The sequence below is a fragment of the Cucurbita maxima genome, unplaced genomic scaffold, assembly GCF_002738345.1.
Source record: "Cucurbita maxima cultivar Rimu unplaced genomic scaffold, Cmax_1.0 Cma_Scf00037, whole genome shotgun sequence".
Taxonomy (NCBI): domain Eukaryota; kingdom Viridiplantae; phylum Streptophyta; class Magnoliopsida; order Cucurbitales; family Cucurbitaceae; genus Cucurbita; species Cucurbita maxima.
Window position 1 is genome coordinate 1,456,404 of NW_019272053.1, and position 20,231 is coordinate 1,476,634.

General features: G+C 37.8%; 1 protein-coding gene across 2 annotated transcripts; it reads right to left on the minus strand.

Moving 5' to 3' along the window:
* Positions 1–1,318: 1,318 nt before the first annotated feature.
* Positions 1,319–18,502, minus strand: LOC111468528 (tRNA dimethylallyltransferase 2). 2 transcript variants are annotated; one of them, XM_023113774.1, is made up of 10 exons: positions 18,107–18,502; positions 17,933–18,012; positions 17,182–17,250; positions 10,511–10,580; positions 10,309–10,430; positions 8,257–8,331; positions 7,630–8,040; positions 2,514–2,589; positions 2,248–2,405; positions 1,319–1,793 (listed from the first exon to the last, which is right to left on the minus strand). In XM_023113774.1, the coding sequence occupies exons 1-10, from the start codon at positions 18,330–18,332 to the stop codon at positions 1,656–1,658; spliced, it is 1,425 nt and encodes a 474-aa protein (XP_022969542.1). In that variant the 5' UTR covers positions 18,333–18,502; the 3' UTR covers positions 1,319–1,655. The 2 variants fall into 2 exon arrangements, with proteins under 2 accessions (XP_022969542.1, XP_022969543.1); XM_023113775.1 differs by having other exon boundaries at positions 18,103–18,193.
* Positions 18,503–20,231: the final 1,729 nt, after the last annotated feature.

The window sequence follows — 20,231 nt, forward strand, 5'->3', positions numbered from 1 at the left end:
TAGTTTAAAAGAAGAAAATAGGGTCCACAATTTTCATTCATGGAGTCTAAGTCGGATTTGACCCATTCTTCGATTCATTAGGTGAAGCAAGCAATCTCGAACAAAGATAGCTTTGATTTGACATATTTCAACAATTAACTTTAGTTTAATGCACACAACTTTGATTCACCATAGTTATTAAGGTTACTAAAGTGTTTTAGCATAATAAAAGAGTTTTAAGATCAAATCTCGTATGTTTTAAAGGTCGTTAGTCGGATGAATTGCTTAATATATAAATAAGATGTATCATGATGCTTTAAAATCACGAATTATTATAATAAACTTGTTATGTGACGTATATATTTTTTAGAATTATTATAATAAATTTGTTATGTGATGTATGCATTTCTGGGTTTGATTGGTATGATTATATATGATATTTTATGTTTTGTGTGTGCTACTATAAAATAGAGAATGAACAGACACGTATGATCATGTATGAATATAGTTGATAGTCTTGTGAGATACTAACATTTTGCTATGCATGGATATGTTTTTTGTTCCACAATATCATTGAACTAATGATTTTGATGATTTGTATATTGAGACCTCAGGTATGTTATATGACCGTTTAGTCATGAATTGCTTTTCTAGTTATACATTATGCAGACACGTACATTTATGATAAAATACATTACTTTTTTTTGTATCGATTTCTGCCGCGTGAGCGTGCATAAGCCCAGAGTTAGATCTAGAGAGTACAATAATGACACTCTCCTAATGGGTTTATATACACATCTAATGGGTGTCTTAATACATGATTAGATTTTTGAAAGTATGAAAAATCTACGTTCTCGCATTAGGCCAATAACATTCATCATAAACCTAAAACCACCTTTTTTCTTCAATGGCACTCAAAGACACATCTATTCATGGTGATCGACCTTAGCACAACCACCATGCCACCATGGCCCTCAAATCTTAACCATTGTTATAATCTTTTTAAATATTCCAGTCGCATCTTTCGGGCACTCATTTTTTTCGATAAGTTTTATCACAAAATTATAATATATATATATATATATATATATATATATATATATGTATGTATGTATTGATGTGCTAAGGCATTGGAGAATGATAGTCAAACAATAAATGATGTAAAAGCATGAACAAGACAAAGAGGTCTATTGGCAAGAAGGTGAATAAAGTCCGAAACATAGAAAAGAATTCGATACAGCAAATCCGGACATAGCGAGAAGAAAAAGAACAAACACATCCTATTCATCCACACTTCACTTTCTCTACAGAATTTTATCCTTTCCAAAGAAGAAGAGAATAAAATAAAGGAGCTTGGAATAAAAGGCCTGAAACCATTCTTTGAACTACACCAATTGAGTAAAAGAAAGTAGAGATTCTATGCCAACAAGAAAATGTAAAATCACTCACTGTTAACAAAAGAGTGATCAACAAGTGGCTCACAGTCATACAATAGAAAGGGCCCGGAAAAGGGAGCGAAGGGAGCGTATACCGAGACAGGCCTCATATTTAGACGAAGCTTATGCACTTTAGCTCTTAACAGCTAGATTACATGTGGTCGAATCTAAAGGGTTGATACAATGTCTGAAGACTAAGCATATTCTACTTTGTAATACCAAAATTACAAGCCATAAGAGTTACTCTTGAGGTAGTTTCTGTTGCAGGAAAGACGACCCTTCACGCTTCTTAAGCCGATACATTCGCTTTCGATGCGAGCGACCTAGATTGTGTTGTTCCCATTCATGTGCTCCTCTTAGTAGTTTGTTCCCACAAGCCTATACAAAAAGAATTACTTCAAGGAATACCATTCTTTTTTATAATTATTATTATGTATTCAAGTACTTCCAAATAAATAATTTATGTAACACTATAACAAAAATGGATGATTATGCATTCAATTATGTCATTAAATAGTTTGTGATACTCAAAATGTGATACGAAACACCTTTTATAAAGGGTGGAAACCTCTCCTTAGCAAACGCGTTTTAAAGCTTTGAGGGGAAGCCCGAAAGAGAGGGTTCAAAGAGGATAATATCTTCTAGCGGTGGGCTTGGACCGTTACACAAAATATGTACAGAAAATATTGCTACTTTTTCCAGTTTTCTACTGTTATATTCACTTAAAACTTTTGACAGGAAAATCAAATAAACTATTTTGTAGCAGAAAATTATCTTCAATTTTCAAAAGCAAAAGAAAATTATTTTGAAACACACCCAATAAATAAATTACCTGGCAAATATATTGTGTCCACAAGTCCTTTTTGATTGTTTGCCCAGAACTCTGTGGGTTCATTTTCCCAGTCGCCGAACAGCAATCTTCAAGGAACGACTTAATTATCTGGACTGCAGGTTCAACGACTTGTGCAGTCCATGAATCCTCCATTTTGCCTAGCATTTGAAATAGCAGAAGTTCAAAGATAATGGGTTCAGGCAAGATAGCTTATAAAATAAATAATTGATCAAATAAAGAGATTAAGATTATCACAGAAGTCCCACTTGTTATATATTCAGTGGAATCAACATAGTGGATCTTCCATCCAAACAAAGTTTCCAGTCTCTTTATCTGCCTCCGCTGAAACCAATAAAACATTTATTACAGAAAGCATTCAATGAAAACGTATTATGTACTGTTTTCATAAATGTACTTGCACGTAGTTAATAATTAAAATTTAGGCCAAATATATAACTCAGTCTCTTTGTTTCTTTTAGGAGGGAAGCAAGGGATTTCATTTATAAATGAAATGCACAGAAGGGGAATAAAAAAGCTCCCGCCGCCATTAGAGGATTAGAAAAAGGATCTCCAACAGAGATTAAAGTAGAAAACCTAGGCATTGTAAAGGTGTAAATATTTCCACCAATAAAGAACATGAAACAAAACCAAGTCCATAAAACTATCAAAAGAAGATTGTTGATTATTAAGGATTTCCAGGCAGATTCGACTTCAATGATGCCAAAGATTCCAAAAGAAGGATCTGTTGGAAACAAGCCAGAGTATTCCTTCCTTCTTTACAAGGATATCCCACAAACATTAAACCAAAGAGATCATGGATATTTTCAGGCATGACGATGCTCCAGCCAAAGGTTACAACATATGGATCCAATACCTTTTAGCAAAGGACAAAAGCTAAATCGATGCAATTGAGATTCTGCATTTTCTTAGCAAATCAGAAGCTACATAGATACCATTGTGATTCTACAACTTCCTTACACATAAAGGGAAAAAATAAATTTAGGCATTCTCCTTTGAAGTCAGTTGCCCCGTGTTTCTTCCCCCACAGCTAAAACTCCATAGGAAAGATTTTATTTTATTTCGGTAGGAGCCTTTCCAAATGACGGTAAGTTATTTCAGATTCGTACCTAATATTTTCTTTTTACTATTGAAAAACAAAAACAAATTTCTTATTGATTTAGTAAAAAGACAAATAATTTCAAAAGTAATCCTCATCATACAATAGCACACTACAACAAAATCCTCCCTTAGCACAACCCCAGATTAAAAACATAAAAAAAAAAAACCCCTTAACAACGAGAAATTGGTACAGAGAGATTAAAACTCTCTTTCTAAAGAAATCAAAATCCAAAGAGAAAATTTGAATTTGACATATTAGGAACTGTGAGACTTGAAACCCTTCCATATACCCGGAAGAGTAGGGGAGGATTTTCATCTCCATATTAATTAATATCAGTTTGGTTCCTAACACACTCATATAACTCTTTCCCTCGAAAATCAGTTAAAGGAGAGAAGTGCTATATCCATTAGAAGAGGACATCAGTATTTCTTTTCTATGTATTTCCAACGCCAATACCCATTAATAAGGGGAAGGGAGACCAGCTTCCAATTAACTTCATGCAACCACCATCTACCATCTAGCTAGGTAGGTAGGCTCCACTGAGTCGCGGTCGTATACTTTCAACCGTGCGGTGTCCTGATCTCGACACGCTCATGACAAGCCTTAAGGAGAACCTAAGTAAGCCCCATAAACATTTTTCGTCCGTCTTTGTGGTTTTGTAAGACTTTAAGCGAGGTTTATCTTCGCCAACCGAACACAACTCATACGAAATCCAAGCTTGTTCAGCAACACACACTGTCTGTGCATGCATGTTCAATCGTCTGCCGCCTTAACTGACTTACCTCTACACTAAGTCAAGTCATCTGGCTCAAGAGTCAAAGATTTCTCGTATGCAACGTCACAACTCATCTTGGTTCCCAATTAACACGGCCAACATCTCTTGATGTCATCCCAAGTCTCGAGATGTCATCAGCCATTGAAGTTCACTCGATCATGCCCATCAAGAATGGACCCATGTTTCGCTTATATCATCTGGATATCCTGAACATTCATCCATCCGGGTTCTGTCGAGGCATTGGACTCTTTCATGTCCATGTCATATCATTTACGGATTCCGTATCGAATAGCCGGTGCATATACTCGTTGGCACGCCCCGTTGTTTAACCACATTCTTGAAAAATAGTTGGGCAGTCAACTCGGTAGAACAAGACCTAGTGGTCGAAATGAACGTGACGTACTTTGAAAACCTGTCAATAACCACTAGAGTTGACTTGAACTCTCCCACTTTAGAGAGATGGGCGATGAAGTCGAGAGATACACTCTCCCATGATCGAGATGAGACTGGTAGGGGTTTCAATAGTCCTGCAATTTTTGTTGCTCGACTTTAACATGTTGATAGAAAATACAAGTTTTAATTGCATGCTCGACTTTAACATGTTGATAGAAAATACAAGTTTTCATGAATTGCATAACATTATCTCAAAGGTTTAGCCAGTAGTATCCCCTCTTAAGCAGGGCGTAGGTTTGCCATCATCTGTTATGACCTGTCAACGGAATGACATTCCTTCATTAGCATTCTCTTCAGGTTCTCTGAGTGGGGACATACAATCGGTTGCCTTTAGTGAGTAGTAAGTCATTCTCAACCAAAAACTGGCTGGTTTTTCCCTCTCTGGATAACTGCATAATGGCGTTGGTGGCTGTGTGTTTGTGCAAGTGTTCTTTGATGTCATCTTGCACCGTCTTGCATAAATTACTTAGCCTGTAAGTGGGTAACATGTACAGGGCTGCAAGTTCGCTTTTCGGCTTAGAGGGTTTGCAACTTGGTTAGCTCTCCCAAGCTTGTGTTCAAGCTAAAAACCAAATTTTACTACTCTTCGCCAACGAGACTAATTAAAGGACAACTTGGGCTGGTTGAAGAAGTGGCATATCGAACTATTATGGATTTGGACTACAAATTTAGCCCCAATGAGGTAGTCTCCTAGCCCGCAAATAGTGAACCACCACCAGCATCTCTTTCTCAGAGGTGGCATACCTCCTCTCTACCTCATTCAGCTTCCTGCTCTCATATGCTATGGGGTGCCCGTCTTGCAAAAGGACGCCCCCAAGGGCAGAGTCTGAAGCATTTTTCTTGACTTCAAAGGGCAGTGTTACATTGGTGATTCTTAGCACCGACCCTTTCCATCATATCTTTTTTCCAGATCTTAAAAGACTGCTTAACATTTAGGAGTCCAACATAAAGCAATATATCCCCACTTATTTATATAACCTCAGTTGAATTTTTTCCAATAAAGGAGTTCAAAATGAAATACAATTAGGCTTGCCTCCAAAGGCATATCTACATAGGCTAGAAGTTCATACGACCCCCATTCCAACCAACTGTGAAAAAATTCAAATCTGAACACCTTTTGAGGGAACTCCTAGTGGTGGGTTGAAAGGCTTTAATAAAAACCTTTGAACTACTATTGCTTTGGGCTTTTCTGTTTTTTCTTAGTTTGTACAATGGTCTATGGGGTGAGCCTAATACTTATTTTTGGGAGGGTTGGTGGGTGGTTACCTTCAATTGCCTTTGTATTATGATCTTTTGAGGTTTCTCCCCCGCTTTCTTTGAGATTACATCAGCCTCTTGCTGATTGTGAGTCTATGGAGGTGGTGGACCTTATTTTTACTATAGATTACAAGGTTTGCGTACTAGTGAAGAGATTTTCAGGTTTGGGAATCTAAATCCTTCAAAGGGTTTCTCATGTCGCTGGTTCTTTCTTATTTTTTGTTCCCGTTCTCCCTCTTAGGGGCCTTAGTTTTTTCCTCCCTCTCAAAGTTTAGAAATTACTTGGAAAGTGATTTTTTTTTTTTAATTCTTTTGCTTGGCAAGTCTTACATGGGAGGATGGATACTCGAGATCATATCTAGGGCATTCAACCTTAGTGTTGGGTCTGCTGTAGTTGTCTTGTCCTTTGCAGACTGCAGGAGAATGATCTAAATCATCTTTTCGGGACCTATTAGTTAGCTTAATTTCTTTGGAGTCAGTGTTTTAAACTTATTGGGGTTGTCGTGAGAGTCACTCTTTGATAGAGGGGATCGTAATAATTCTCATTTTCGAGATAAAGAGAAAGTCGCTCTTTGATTGAGAGGATCATGATAAATTCTCATTTTTGAGATAAAGAGAGGGTCTTGTGGCATGCTTGATGTTTTGCTGTTCTATGGGGAGTTTGGCTTGAGAGGAATAGTAGGATTTTTAGAGAGGTATAGAGATACTTGAAGGAGTTATGGGAGGTGGTGAGAATTAATGTATCTTTATGGTCGCTCGTTAATTGAATCTTTTACAATTATGAGCTTGGTTGTATTCTTTTGGATTGGAGCCCCTTCCATTTGTTGAGGCCTCCTTTTGTGGACTTATTTTTTGTATGCCCTTTTATATTGTTTCATTTCTCTCAACGAAAGCTTGGTTTCTTCGATGTTTGGACCCACAATAAAAGACTTTAAAGAGCGATGTTTAACCCCATAAGAAGCTCAAAATGCCCAACTAAGTTGTACAAATTTTTCACTTTCCCTCATCCAAGGTAGAAAGCAAGAGAGTGTCATTTGTAAACTAAAGGTAGGACATATAGACCTCATCATTGCCCATAAAAAGCCTTCAATTAAACCATCTCTCCTATTTTCTCCGAAAGACAACTAAGACAATCACCCAACAAAACAAGAAGAAAAGAAAACAAATCATCCCCATTGGCTTTACTACTTGGTCTATCACTAATGATGACTGAGAAAGTTGGGCTGGGTTATGGACGCATCCCTAAATCATGAGCAACATTTGTCCACCGACTGTTCTGCAAACCTTTAACTTCACGAATCTTTATGAGAACTCCCAATTAACTTTGTCATAGGGCTTCTCCTATTGAGGTTTAAGAACACTCTTATTCTTTTCTTGCAGTATACTGCTTCATTCGGCACCAAAATCAGGTTAACAATTAATCTGGTAGTAATGAAGGTGGATTGTAAAGTAAAATAATACCAAGAATGGCTCTCTTCATCCTTGCCACAAGGCCTCAGCTAGAATTTAACAAATACACGTACCTATACTTTCAGCAAAGGCATCCGTTTCTTAAAAAACTACTTTAAAAGAAAGAAAACAGAAGAAATTGGCAACTCAAAAATACTTAGTTCAAAAAAAAAAAAACAGGATATAAGAAACAAATTGGTTATGAAACAGGCCGTAAATCAGGATTCCCTACCTGATCTTTTATTGATATTTATATTTGAAAAACATGTTTACTTCTCTGACAAAATCACAGAGAAAAAAAAGAAGGGTAACAGATAGAAATCCGCACCTGGCGACGAACCAATCTTCTAGTATTTAACTTTACATTATCTATGGCTTCTTTCAGTAGCAAACTGGATTCGCCAGCACTTGTTGAATTTAGGATGGACCTCATATTCTCTTTCAAAATCTCATTACACTCCATTGAATTTTTTGGACTAAGCTCATTGCTATCTTCGTCGCATCTACCGTTAGGTACATAATACCTTAAAAACTCTTCAAACTCCCGAACACCAATCGCTTGCCACAATCCTCTAGTATAGTTCGCATTTGGATTGTAAATATCATAGACCTCATCAAGTAATCCAGCAGCCAACATGCTATCAACTCTAGAATCAACATGTCCATCAATTTGTGGAATAGAAGCATCGACACATATCAAGCAGCACTCGTATCTGAAACTATCAGCTTGACCCCAACTCTGCCCTGACACATGCAATATTACACGATGTACAAGAGATATGGGTGTGGTATCATTTAAGGACTTCAGCAGGCAAGGTCAAATGAAGAATAAATAATCTAAGGAAAATGAAACTTATTTAAAAGTGTCCAAGCATCGAGGAAGAATTAAGAGGAGGGTACACACACACGCACACATTACCATAGTCACATAGCTAAATTAAAAGAAGATACATACCTCAGCAGCCTTCCCTTGAAAAAGTGTGCTGGGAAGAACACCAGTGCGGTAATACAAACTCAGGTATTGATTTATCTGCAACATATTCAATGTCAATAGCGAAAACATGAAAGTTGGGTAGGATATTCAATTAATTTATGCAAGATTAAGTAGTGGAACATATGACGGTACTGTCAAGGGCCTCTGAGTCATCCCACAGACAGGTGGGAATCATAGTTGCATTTCAATGCAGAAGCATAAGCAACAACATAGTGAATAGTATTGGGCACTGACCCTTTGAAGAAAAAAAAAACTAATAAACAATGTAGAAAATCCCATATTCTAGTTTAGCTTTAAGGTTAAAGGGTAAGCAAAAGGAACAAGTATAAGGTGTCCAGTGCCTCTTAAATGAAAAATGTGAGCATATAATCCTCTGCAATGATCTAGGATACATTAGAGAAAATATACGATGAACATCCAGGCACATAAGAAACCACTTAGATCATACAAAAGAGAAGGCATTTAAAACTTCATGCAAAACTTCGCTCTCAACCTGATGTGATCATGGCCTCAATCAGCCCAAAGAGACCCAATTAAACAAGGAACAGTCCAAGATGATATAGAGAGAGATCCAAGGAGCAAGCACACCCATAGCCCATTGACCAAAGGTCATGTGCGGCGCCCATTCGCTCATCCAGCCCAATGACACCCCTCCATGGGCATGCACACAAGACCATACCCAAACTCATCGCCGTGCACACACACTCATGCCCCTACCTACTGATGTGCATGCCCATTCAAAAACTAATGGTGTGTGAATCCAAGCCAGCAGCACCTGCTACGTCCATCTCCCCCATGCATGTCTGCCCACTTGCTCCAGCCTATCTATGCAAGGCCATCTACTAACATGCACCCACCTTATCTAGACAGTCCGCACAAGACCATCCATCGGCCCGTGGCATGCCAATGCTCGCCCGTGTGCTCTAGTCCATCTGCATGCGCATGTTTGCCTACGATGGCCCATCAGTGTGCAGCCGCCCACCCATCAAGCCACTAACCCATACACACGACACCCTCCCAAGCACGCCCTTGTTGCACCTAGCTCCAGCCTATTGTGCACTTGCCTTGCCCGCCCGCATGCTGCCACCTATCATGAGAACTGCTAGAAGAATTTTGTCAAAGTTTGTTTTAAGAACATTCATGATCTTTAAGAGAATTGATAGAATAGATTATTGATTGGTTGACTTTTTAACACTTATTAAGCATTTTCCCCTTTTTAAATAGGATTTTCGAATAACGTAGGTAGTTGAATCTAAGAAGATTTATCAATTAGATTCACTCCTTTGGATATATAAACCCAAGGAGAGCTCCTATTTTAGATATACTTGAATGAATGAAAATAATTCTCTTTTAGAACTGCTGAGAACATTTCTTACATTTCTTTGCAACCCTTGTGTTAAGGTTGCATGTCTTAAAGCATTTAAGCTTGGTTGGTCACCAATTTTGTGGAGTGCTTCAACCTTGAGATAAGGACGGGTTCTCTTTGAGTAGAAGATCCTCCAAGTTTGTGGATGGGACACATAGCAGGCACTGTTGGGCTGGATACGTGCGTCGCCGGGCTTTGAGTGGGTGTGCATGCCAATGGGCTGGTGAGCGAGCTGCATGTCCACATTGATGAGTTGGGGCATGGACCTTGTGTGCATGTTTTGATGGCTTGGCACAGATGGAGGGGCTCCATAGGCACCGCACATGGCCTTTGATCAACGGGCCATGGCTCAAAGGGAGGGCGCATCCTTGGATCTATTTCTCAACTGCATCTTAGAATCTTCCTGGTTTAATTGGATCTCCTTGAGCTTGATTGAGGCCATGATGACATCACAACAACTCGTGTTTAGAAAGGATTTGCACTATTCTACAACTTGGATGCTATGATTCAACATAATTCCCTAAAGAACTATATACTAGAATAACATTGTAATTCAAAGCAATCGTTCAAATTTAAAAAAGTGATGACTTGACTTGTTCTCATATTCATAAGAACAGTTGCGCATAATGTAAGCAGGGCAGCCTTACTTTTCGGTGGTTATTCGGATGGAGTCTACCAGCCGAAACTGGATCAATCTCTTTAAGATAGCTATGGTCATACTTCAAACTATCTCTTCCCTCATCCAACTCAATATCCATCTCCTCGTCTCCTGGAAAAACATGAATAAAAACATTATTTGAACTCCAGATTCAGATGAAATCCTATTAAAGCTGTAGAGTTAATAATTACCAAGATAACTGGAGCAACTTCCGCCGATATTTTTAGCAGAATCATCCAGAAGAAGTGGGCTAAAAAGAGCCTGCATGAGAAATAGAGAAGGAACATGAAGTCTCACATCTTCCTAATGAAGATGCATTTCACAGAAGTAATTTGCTAATTATGATAATTTAGAGTTTGTTTGGATGTATTCTTTAAAATTAAATTCAAATATTGTTTTATACATTAGTTTTTTTAATATACTTTCTTTGTTTTTACTTTTTTTTTTTTTTTATATCTGTTGTTCTTTTGTTGTCATTTATTTCTTCTACAAAATAATTTGAAATCATAGGGTCATTTGATAACCCTTTGGTTTTCTATTTTCTTTTTTGGTTTTGGCTTTTCAAAAACCTATGTGATTGGTAACCAATTCATTCTCTTAAAAAAAAGGTTTTTAAGCTTTATGAAGAAATGTTGAAATGGATTTTTTTTTTTTTTTTTTTTGAAACAGATTTTTATTTTCTGAACAAAGGACTGTTAGGTGGGTGGGGCACTAATGATAAAGGCGCTGTTATGTTACCTTATTCTAATTCATTTTCTTATTAAAATATAAGTTTTCGTGTTAGGATTTCTAAACTATTATATTAACTTTATTCAAATAAAATATATGTAATTAACAACTTACGCTATATTTAATTTAATAATAAATATAGGTAGTTAAATAATCAAATATTACATAGTGAGAGAGAGAAGTTGAAATATTCAAATTATCTTGTCAAATCATCTTAAACTTATTATTCTTCCTAAGATTTTTATCTTTATAACATTTATTTATTTTTCTTTTTTAAAGACAATTTTATTGATGATTGAAACTTACAAAAGGGAAGTAATAATTATGGTGTTTACAAAAGACGTTCCCAATTTGCAACGAGGGAGATATAGCTATAGGAAATAATAATATTAGACAGTTTACACCAAGATATAGCTTGGGAAAACAACATTATCGAAAAGACGTTCCCAATTTCCATAGTAGGGCTTTTGTATTCTTAAAAGAGTGGTACGTCAAGGCCATGTCCAATAGATCCTTTACCTCCCTAGGAAATGTGAGATGTCATCCATATATATTGAGAATCGTTGCCCAAAAATTCTGAGCGTATGTGCATTACATAAATAAGTGGCTTTGTGATTCGTTTTTTTTCTTGCATAATGGACACCAATTTGGAGAAAGAGTGACGTAAGGCATTCTCTTTTGAAGCTTTTCACTTGTGCTAATGGCTTTATGCCAAAGGAAGAACTTCACCTTTTTAGGTTGATGTCCTTTCCATATTGTCTTTGCTAGAGTGGGATTTATTGCTTCTACTTTTTCCCCATGTCCATCATCAAGGATTTTGTAGAGAAAAGCCCATCAGCATTGGGGAGCCAAATTAGTGATGACAATACCACAGGAGCAAGGTCAAGACTTAATTCGACCCACTTTGTTGCTTTGTTATCCTTTAAATTCCTACAAAGCTTTAGGACCCAAAATTTGTTGACAACATTCCACGTTTCTTTTATCATAGCTTTTGTGCTATGAGATAGCCGGTACAAAAGTGGATACCACAGAGCTAGCATGGTGTTTTCAGTCCATGGGTCGGTCCAAAATGATGTGCTTCCTCCATCACCAATTCTATGGCAAGTTCGGTTGGTGATGACGTTTTGATATTTTTTTATGTACTTCCAAGACCCTTTTGTAGAAGATGGAGGAGGTTGATTTTTGCTTGATGTAGGAGTATATTTGGCCTTTTTTTATGTTACTTCCAAGACCCTTTTGTAGAAGATGGAGGAGGTTGATTTTTGCTTGATGTAGGAGTATATTTGGCCTTTATAAGATTTCAAGAAAGCCTTGTTCTCCTTCTCTATCGAGAAAGACTAAGGCCTCCCTTTTCTATGGGGAGGTTTATAATATTCCATCGAACAAGGTGTGGGCCATCTTTCTACATGTAGTTTCTAAATAATCTTTCTATATCCACAGCCACTTTTTGTGGCAATTCAAATAGAGACATGTAGTAAGTAGGGAGGTTGGATAACGTGGCTTGTATTAGGGTGAGTCTTCCGGCTTTTGAAGTATAACATGATGACCATGTTGACAGCCTTCTTTCTATTTTTTTAATAATAGTCTTCGAGAAGAAAAAAGATTTGTGGTTTCCTTTTAGAGGGAGTCCTAGGTACACATTCGGTCATACTCCCTTTTTACAACCATATATGGTAGCAAATTCTTCAATAATCTCTATGTTAATATTGATGTCTATGATCTCTACTTTATGCAGATTGATATTTTGTCTAGAGAATCCTTCGAAATTTTTTATCATCTCGATCATGTTCTTTATGAAAGAGACATCTATCAAGTCAGAAAAGAGGATTGTGTCGTCCACAAACTGAAGGTGGTTGATGCTTAAGCTTTCATTACCAATTTGAAAACTTTATCTGCCCTTCGTATTCTGTTTTTCTTAGTAGGCGACTGAGGCAGTCCATTACCATGATGAAAAGGAAAGGGGATAGTGGATCTCTTTGTCGGAGACCCCGTGTGGCACAAATCTTCCCTCGGTTTTCCATTGATGATGGAGAAGTTTGTAGATGAGATGCATCCTTTTATCCACCTTCGCCATTTTGAGCCAAAGTCTTTTGCCATAAGAATGTTTAGTCCAATCAACCTTGTTGAAGGTCTTTTCCATGTCAAGTTTGATGACTACACCTTTTTGTTTCTTTCCCATTCATCTATGAGTTCGTTTTCCATGAGGGATGCATCGAGAATTTGTTGCCCCTCTACAAAAGTTGTTTATTGCACAATTATTGTGAAAGGGAGAACCTTTTTAAGATGTTTAGATAATACTTTCACTATGATTTTATGTAGTCCGATCATGAGACTTATGGGGCAAAAGTCTGCTATAGTGCGAGCATCCGGTTTCTTTGAGATCAGACATATTTATGTTTCGTTTAGGTTGTCATTGATAACTTTGTTTTGAAAAAAAAAAAAAAAAAAAAAAAATTTGGAATACTCTCATAATATCAGCTCTCAAAAAGTTCTAAGATTTTTGAAAAAATTTGAGGTAAAACCATCTGGTCTTGGAGTTTTGTCAGAGCCTAGATGCTGAATCACCTTCCCCACCTCTTCTTCAGTGAAAACAACCTCCAGAGAGGCAGCTTGCTGTTGATCAATAGAACTCCAATCAAGATCATGAGGAAATTCGCAGAGGGCATTGTCCTTATGCCCTCTGTAGATAAGGACGTGTAAAAGGACACAAATTCTGAGACAATTTCTTCTTCGTTTACTAAACTTCTGCCTTGTGTAGATAGAATTTCCATAATGGTACTCTTTCGTTTCTTTGTAGCCATGATACGATGGAAAAAAATTGGAGTTTATGTTACCCTCCTCTAACCATTGTTTTTTACATTTTTGTCTCCAATATTGCTCTTTTTTTGCTGCCAACTAAATAAGTTCTGCTTTCGTGAGCTTTTTCTGTGAGTTGAACTAGTGTGATAGAGTCAATTTCCTCCATCTGATCAAGGAGAGCAAGTTCAATTAGTAGTAGGTTTCATTTTGTGGAAATACAATCGAAAACCTCCTTGTTCCATTTCTTTAAGACTTCTTTTAGTCTTTTAAGTTTGTTGATGAAACTGTGCCCCAGTCATCCACGAAATCATCCACGAAGGGGAGTATTCTTCCACCAGTATTCTACCACTGGAAAAATTGCAAAATGGTTCAGCCATATATTCTCAAATCAGAAGGGCGAGGGGACCCATTTACAGCAACCCATAGAAGTAGAAAGGGATAATGATCAAATGTAGGTCTATCAGTATTTGAACACCGACATTGCTAAATTTTCCAAGTAGGCCTTCTGTGGCTAGAAATCTATCGATGCGTGTCAAGGTGGGTGGATTTTTTATGTGCCCATCGAGAGATATTGAAATCACCCGCCCAAAAGCCAATTCTCTGCAGATAGGCAAGATAGGTCCTGAAATTTCTGTCATAATAGACGTCTTTCTTGATATCTATTGGGACCATAGATTCCTATAATCCAAAATTTGTAATTATCAGCCCGTGTAATATGTGTGGTTAAGGTGTATAAGCCTTTGGCGACTTCTAAAATAATCAAATTTGGGTCATTCCACATGATTAATGTTACGAGCCCAAGTCTGCGATCGAGTTATGGGTCTCTTATAAGTGAAGGTCGACGGTGTTTGTGTGGGGAAAGAAGTACCATTCTTCTTTCGACCTATTTTGAATAATTGTAAGGTTCAAATAGAGGGAACCTTCAATACCTCTAAGTTAAAGTACTCAAGACTAAATCGGAAATTTGTAGGTACCATCTTCACTGATGTCTATGACTTTTTATACAAGTTGGATAACAACCATTGTTACATTAGTGGAACCATGACCCATCATGGAGGATCATCCTCCTAAAACAAAGGAAACTGAAAAATAGAAATGAAAGTAGAGTCCTTACAACCATTGCTACATCAGTGGAGTCATTACCCAATCATGGAGGATCATCCTCCTAAAACAAGGGAAATAACTAAAAGTAGAAATGAAGGTGGAGGACTCCTTACAATACGGAAACTGAAAAAAAAAAACTGCATGAAGAAAAATTCAACTGAGTTCCATACGTGACTGCTTCTTTTTGCCACGAGTGTAAAGTGTGTACACTTGTAGTGGCATTGTATCAATTGAAACAATTAAGATCCCCCGATGTACCTGAGGCATCCAAAGCTGACCAACCAATATGTCTGGCACTCCAAAGGGATTTAACTATCCAGCAAGCAACATAATTTAATTTTGTTTCTTGAAGAATAACTATTGTTTCTTGAAGAATAACTATTGTTTCTTGAAGAATAACTATTGTTTCTTGAAGAATAACTATAGTGGGATTGTATTTGAGGAGGAAGGACTTGATTAGGGCTCTCTTTTTCCAATCTCCGAAGCCCTTAACATTCCAAAAGATAATAATCATAAGAGGTATTGACCTCCCAATTGTGACTTGCTCGATTTCTCATAATTGATGTTTGAAAGGAGGTCAGCAATCTCTCTAGTCAGTTTGCTCGGCTTCTTGACCGTAGTGGGCTTTTTTTTTCCCAGATGGAACAGTCATGATCCACATGTGGTGTTCTTTTAGCCATGGTGCCAAGATTTAGATGGTCATTGTTGGTGTGAGTGTCATTGATATCGGGGTGACCTCTTCTACCTTTGTTCCATTCTGCTTTTCCTGAAAGAGAGTGTCAAGCTTTGTATCTGCAAGGGTGATCTCTAGCAACAAATGAGAGATGATGGTCTTACCCGCCGTGGTGGGTGATGGGGCAGTGGAGAGGAAGGTTTTTTGGTTGTTTATGATGATGGCATGTTCTTCTGGTGATGTTGTCACAACTTGTGGGTCGGGGATAAGAAGTGGAATAGTAGATGGGGTTTTTGAGATTGGTGAAAAGTAGGGTGAGGGGTGGGTGGCCTTTTGTTTATGTGGGGAGACTATGGGTTTATGGAGCATGGCCAATGGAGACTAATGAATTTTTTGTAAGGCCATCACAAAACGTTGAAATAACCTTTAAACAACATTAGATTTTTCTTTTTCTTTTTCTTTTTCTTTTTCTTTTCCTTATTCTTTTTGGATAAGAAACTAGGCGAATATATTCCAAAGAAAAGGCACAATAACAGCCTAGGGCCACAGTAGATGAATGCTTGTTCAAAGAACTACTAAAGTAAATTCTTCCAACCGTTGATAATTATCAAAAGGCTAAATTACAGGGGAAAAAACATATTATTGGAGCACCACCAAGAAGAGGTGTGTTGTATGCTATTGCAAAATGAATCAAGAGAGGACGGTTCAACGACATAAGTTCTCTAAGATCCATCAGCAGTCACACATCCCTACCAAATCTTCAATTTCTTGTCAGAAATGTCCTCAATTCCCACAAGACTATTGCCTAATTTCCAAATTTCTAATCCAAAATGCCATTACCAAACTTAAATCAAATGGTAACAGTAACACCCTAAGATCCAGAATCGCAAAAAAAGAGAACACCTCTAGAAATCCCCCCAAGAGTGTATGCTGGCCATCCAATGTTTCTAAAATTCTAGGAGACCATCCTAATATTATAGCCCATCAACTTGGTCATAGAATTTACAGCTGACAACTGAAGCCAATATACATAGTAGAATATCGGCATCATATTCATTAACAAGGACCCTATTCAGTTCTCAAAAACAAAACAAAACAAAACAAAGAAGAACAAGGACCCAGTTAGATTTTGAGTGCGGCCAATTTTGGTTGACTCAATTGATATTTTAGCCGGTACTTATTGATTTGTTTGGATTATTCAAGCAGGTGTCTAACTCATTTGAATTTTTGAAAAAAATCATAGATGACTTTGGCCAGAAACCAAGTCCAGCTGAATGCTTACACCTAGTATTTCTCCAGCCAAATGATCATATTTCAAGTACAATGCTAGAAACTAGGTCAAAAGATGATCCCTATAGGCAGATCCTAATGATAAGACTCAAGAGACATGTTCTAAAATGTCAAGAACTAGTCTTAAGATGTCCCAAATTTCCTCAGACTACATGACAACATTCTTGGACTAGAACAATTAAAAGAATTTCAACAATAATACTAGCCGCTAGAAGCACTCAAATTATCTCATTAGCCATTAGATGGCGAAATAGGACATTTTCTTACCTGTATATAATAATTCGTTCCACCCACTATCATTGGCAAGCATCCACGTGATAATATGTCATCAATAACCTGAGAATCAAAAAGCAGAATCAGGACAAGACCACCTAAATAACATTAACTATAGGGGAAAATTTATCCCACACGCTTCATATAAACGATATGATTGAATGTGCAACAAACAACACAGGATTGTAGAGTCACTAACCTAAAATGATGGTCTCTAAACCACAAGTCACTGTCCATTTTTGTTCAATTCCTTTATAACACTCTTAACTTTTGTTATTAAATTCTGATCAGCCGGTTATTCAGCTGCCAACCACCTTCATCCTAAGACTCAAGTAGAAAACTGATATTTCCCAATTGACCTATGGTTCTACTCCTTCACCTATGTGCCACTAGTACTGTGCAACGAGAGGCCTAAACTCCTATATGGCTGGATCAGATCAGCGACTAGAGTATGATGACAGGGTTGCTCCAGCGGTTTAACTTCTCGACCTTAATCGAGGTAGCTATTGACCGATAAACTGTAGCTTAGTAAATATAAGCTCATCAACCCACATCATTGGAAAACAGCATTCAAAAAACTACAGTAGAATGGGCCAAGTGATAACTACATATTTAAACCACAATTGTTGCCGTTTTAACGGAATTGAAAATTTCACACATCAATTCAATTTTTTCAGCTTGCATCTCTGAAATGCGTAATGCTAGAAGCAAAAAACCTGGACATGATGCAGTGCTGCTAACTTACAGGAATGGCAGAATCTCGGAAGTCTTTAGCCGTGAATTCAACGTCTGGACTCACTGTACCTAAAAGATGATGCGGTACTCCTAGATAACGTAAAAAATTGAGTAATTAATCGGAACCAGGGGTAGCACAAACAATTGGAGAAAACAGCATGCAAATAGAACGAAACTGACCGACCATTTTGGTCTTGGGGAGGAACTTTGTTTGTGAGAACGTCCAAGCCGCGATAAACCTGCATAGAATCGGCGTTGATGATCTCGACGGGGAAGTAAGAAGCCAAATCGATGGCGAGACGTGACTTCCCAGAACCAGTCGGCCCCATAATCACGACCACCTTCGGCTTTTCTCTTCCCATGTTCGGATTTGCAGACTGAGATTGAGTGCCTCCGTCCACGATGCCCATCTCTTCTATGTCCGAGGATCAGGAGCAATTGCTAGCTATGAGGAAAAATCTAGGTAAAGAGATTTAGGAAGTTGCAGTCGGAATCGGGGCAGATGAACGTCACAGACGCGAGAGAGAAGATGAACGAAAATCTCCCCGAGAAACGGGGGTTTGATTAAAACGGATTAAAACGCCATCCTAGAACTTTTTAACCTTCTTTTATTTTAGTTTTCGACAACTTCCTCTCATCTAATCTTACACAAATTCATTCCATCCAATGGTATGGCTATCATGTTTTTTTTATGGAGTGAATTTGTATATCTATACTATACTATATACCTATACTATATACCTCTTAACTATGTATATTGTTCAATTTTTATTCGAGGGAAAGAAAGCGTGGAGCTGAAATAACTCACTCAAAACACCTTTTAAAGGAAAAAGAAAAAGAAAAAGAAAAAAAAAAACTTAGTCGTCGGAAAACCTGCGAGTATTCCGGCAACTGCTGAGTTTCGCGAATCCCACACGAAATGACAACCGCACCCCGCTCAGCCTTCAGCCCAAGAATCCCAAAACACCTCAGAATACCTACAAACAGAGAAAAGAAAGAAAATACGAGAGAGAGAAAGATTTCGAATAACGTCGGCGAGTTTCCAATTTTCCCAATGAGTCCCAAACCGCTCGAAAATCGATGCCAAACGCTCAGTTACCATCACGAGAAGGATCCCTAACGATAGCACAATAACTCATAGGTATGTTTTGTGCCTTTTCGTAAGCGTCATCGTTGGTAATCGAGGTCGAAAAATTGGGTTTTCCTAAACATTCTTAGATCTGTGGTTTTAGGAATTTTTAGGCTATAAAACTTTGAGGAAGAAAAGAGGGACGACAAACAAAGAGGAAAAGGAAGAAAGGGGATCGAAATCGGCAACGAAAACGTCTCGGGAAGGAGAGAGAAAACGTGCCAGAAAATTGCGTAGAAGTTGAGTAAGGAAGAAGGATCCATCGGATCCAAGGCAGCTCGTATCGAATACCTAGACCCGAGGCCCAAACCAATCCCAATCCAGCCTGCAAAATCGAGGCCAAAATTTCGAACTAGCCTGCAACCCATACACCTGCGCCCCAATCCAATAAGTCGAAGCACAACGATCAGTCCAGCCCAGTAGCCTTCTATAGCTGACGACCCGAACCGAACTGCGACTCAACGCCACCGCACTGTTGGTTTTATGTCCTAAAACTCATAGTTTGTAAACAAAAACATATTCTATTTTCAATAAAGTTATTATTATTGTTTATTCAGTAAAGATTGTTATTGAATAAAGTGAACTTTACAATCATTAATCTAAATCCAATAAATTAAGAACACTCTGGCTATAGTATGATTACTTGAACTATATGTAGAGACATAAGAGTTGATCAAGATCAAGTATATAGTCAAAATGATATATAGTATAAGGATAAGGCTGAGTACCTTATTCTAGGGACACTATGGATGCGGCCCACTTTTGTATATGATATAAACAATGTGATCACTAAAATTGTACATGTGGAGACATGTGAGTGGGGGCGTCCTATGCAATGAGTATTGCATAAGATCGGACCATGAAGAAAATCACTCTCACTTTATAATGTCGTTTACTGTTGAGACTGATTTTCTTTTCATTCGATGACCTAGGTAACTCGATCTTAATCCTGAGCTAACTATGAACTCTCGTTTATTCGAAATTATCCTTAGATTTGCATGGGTGAGAGTGGCTCAAGTTCGCCGACTCAATAGGCCTCCCATTTCAGGGGTAAGACTGGGTAAATCGCTGGAGACGTGGGGTACAAGATGGAATTCACTCTTACACACTTGGATAGAAGAGAGGTAGTTCCCTTAAGTACTTACTCCAGGTCTTGAACAAGGGGCCCCACCCTCTCATT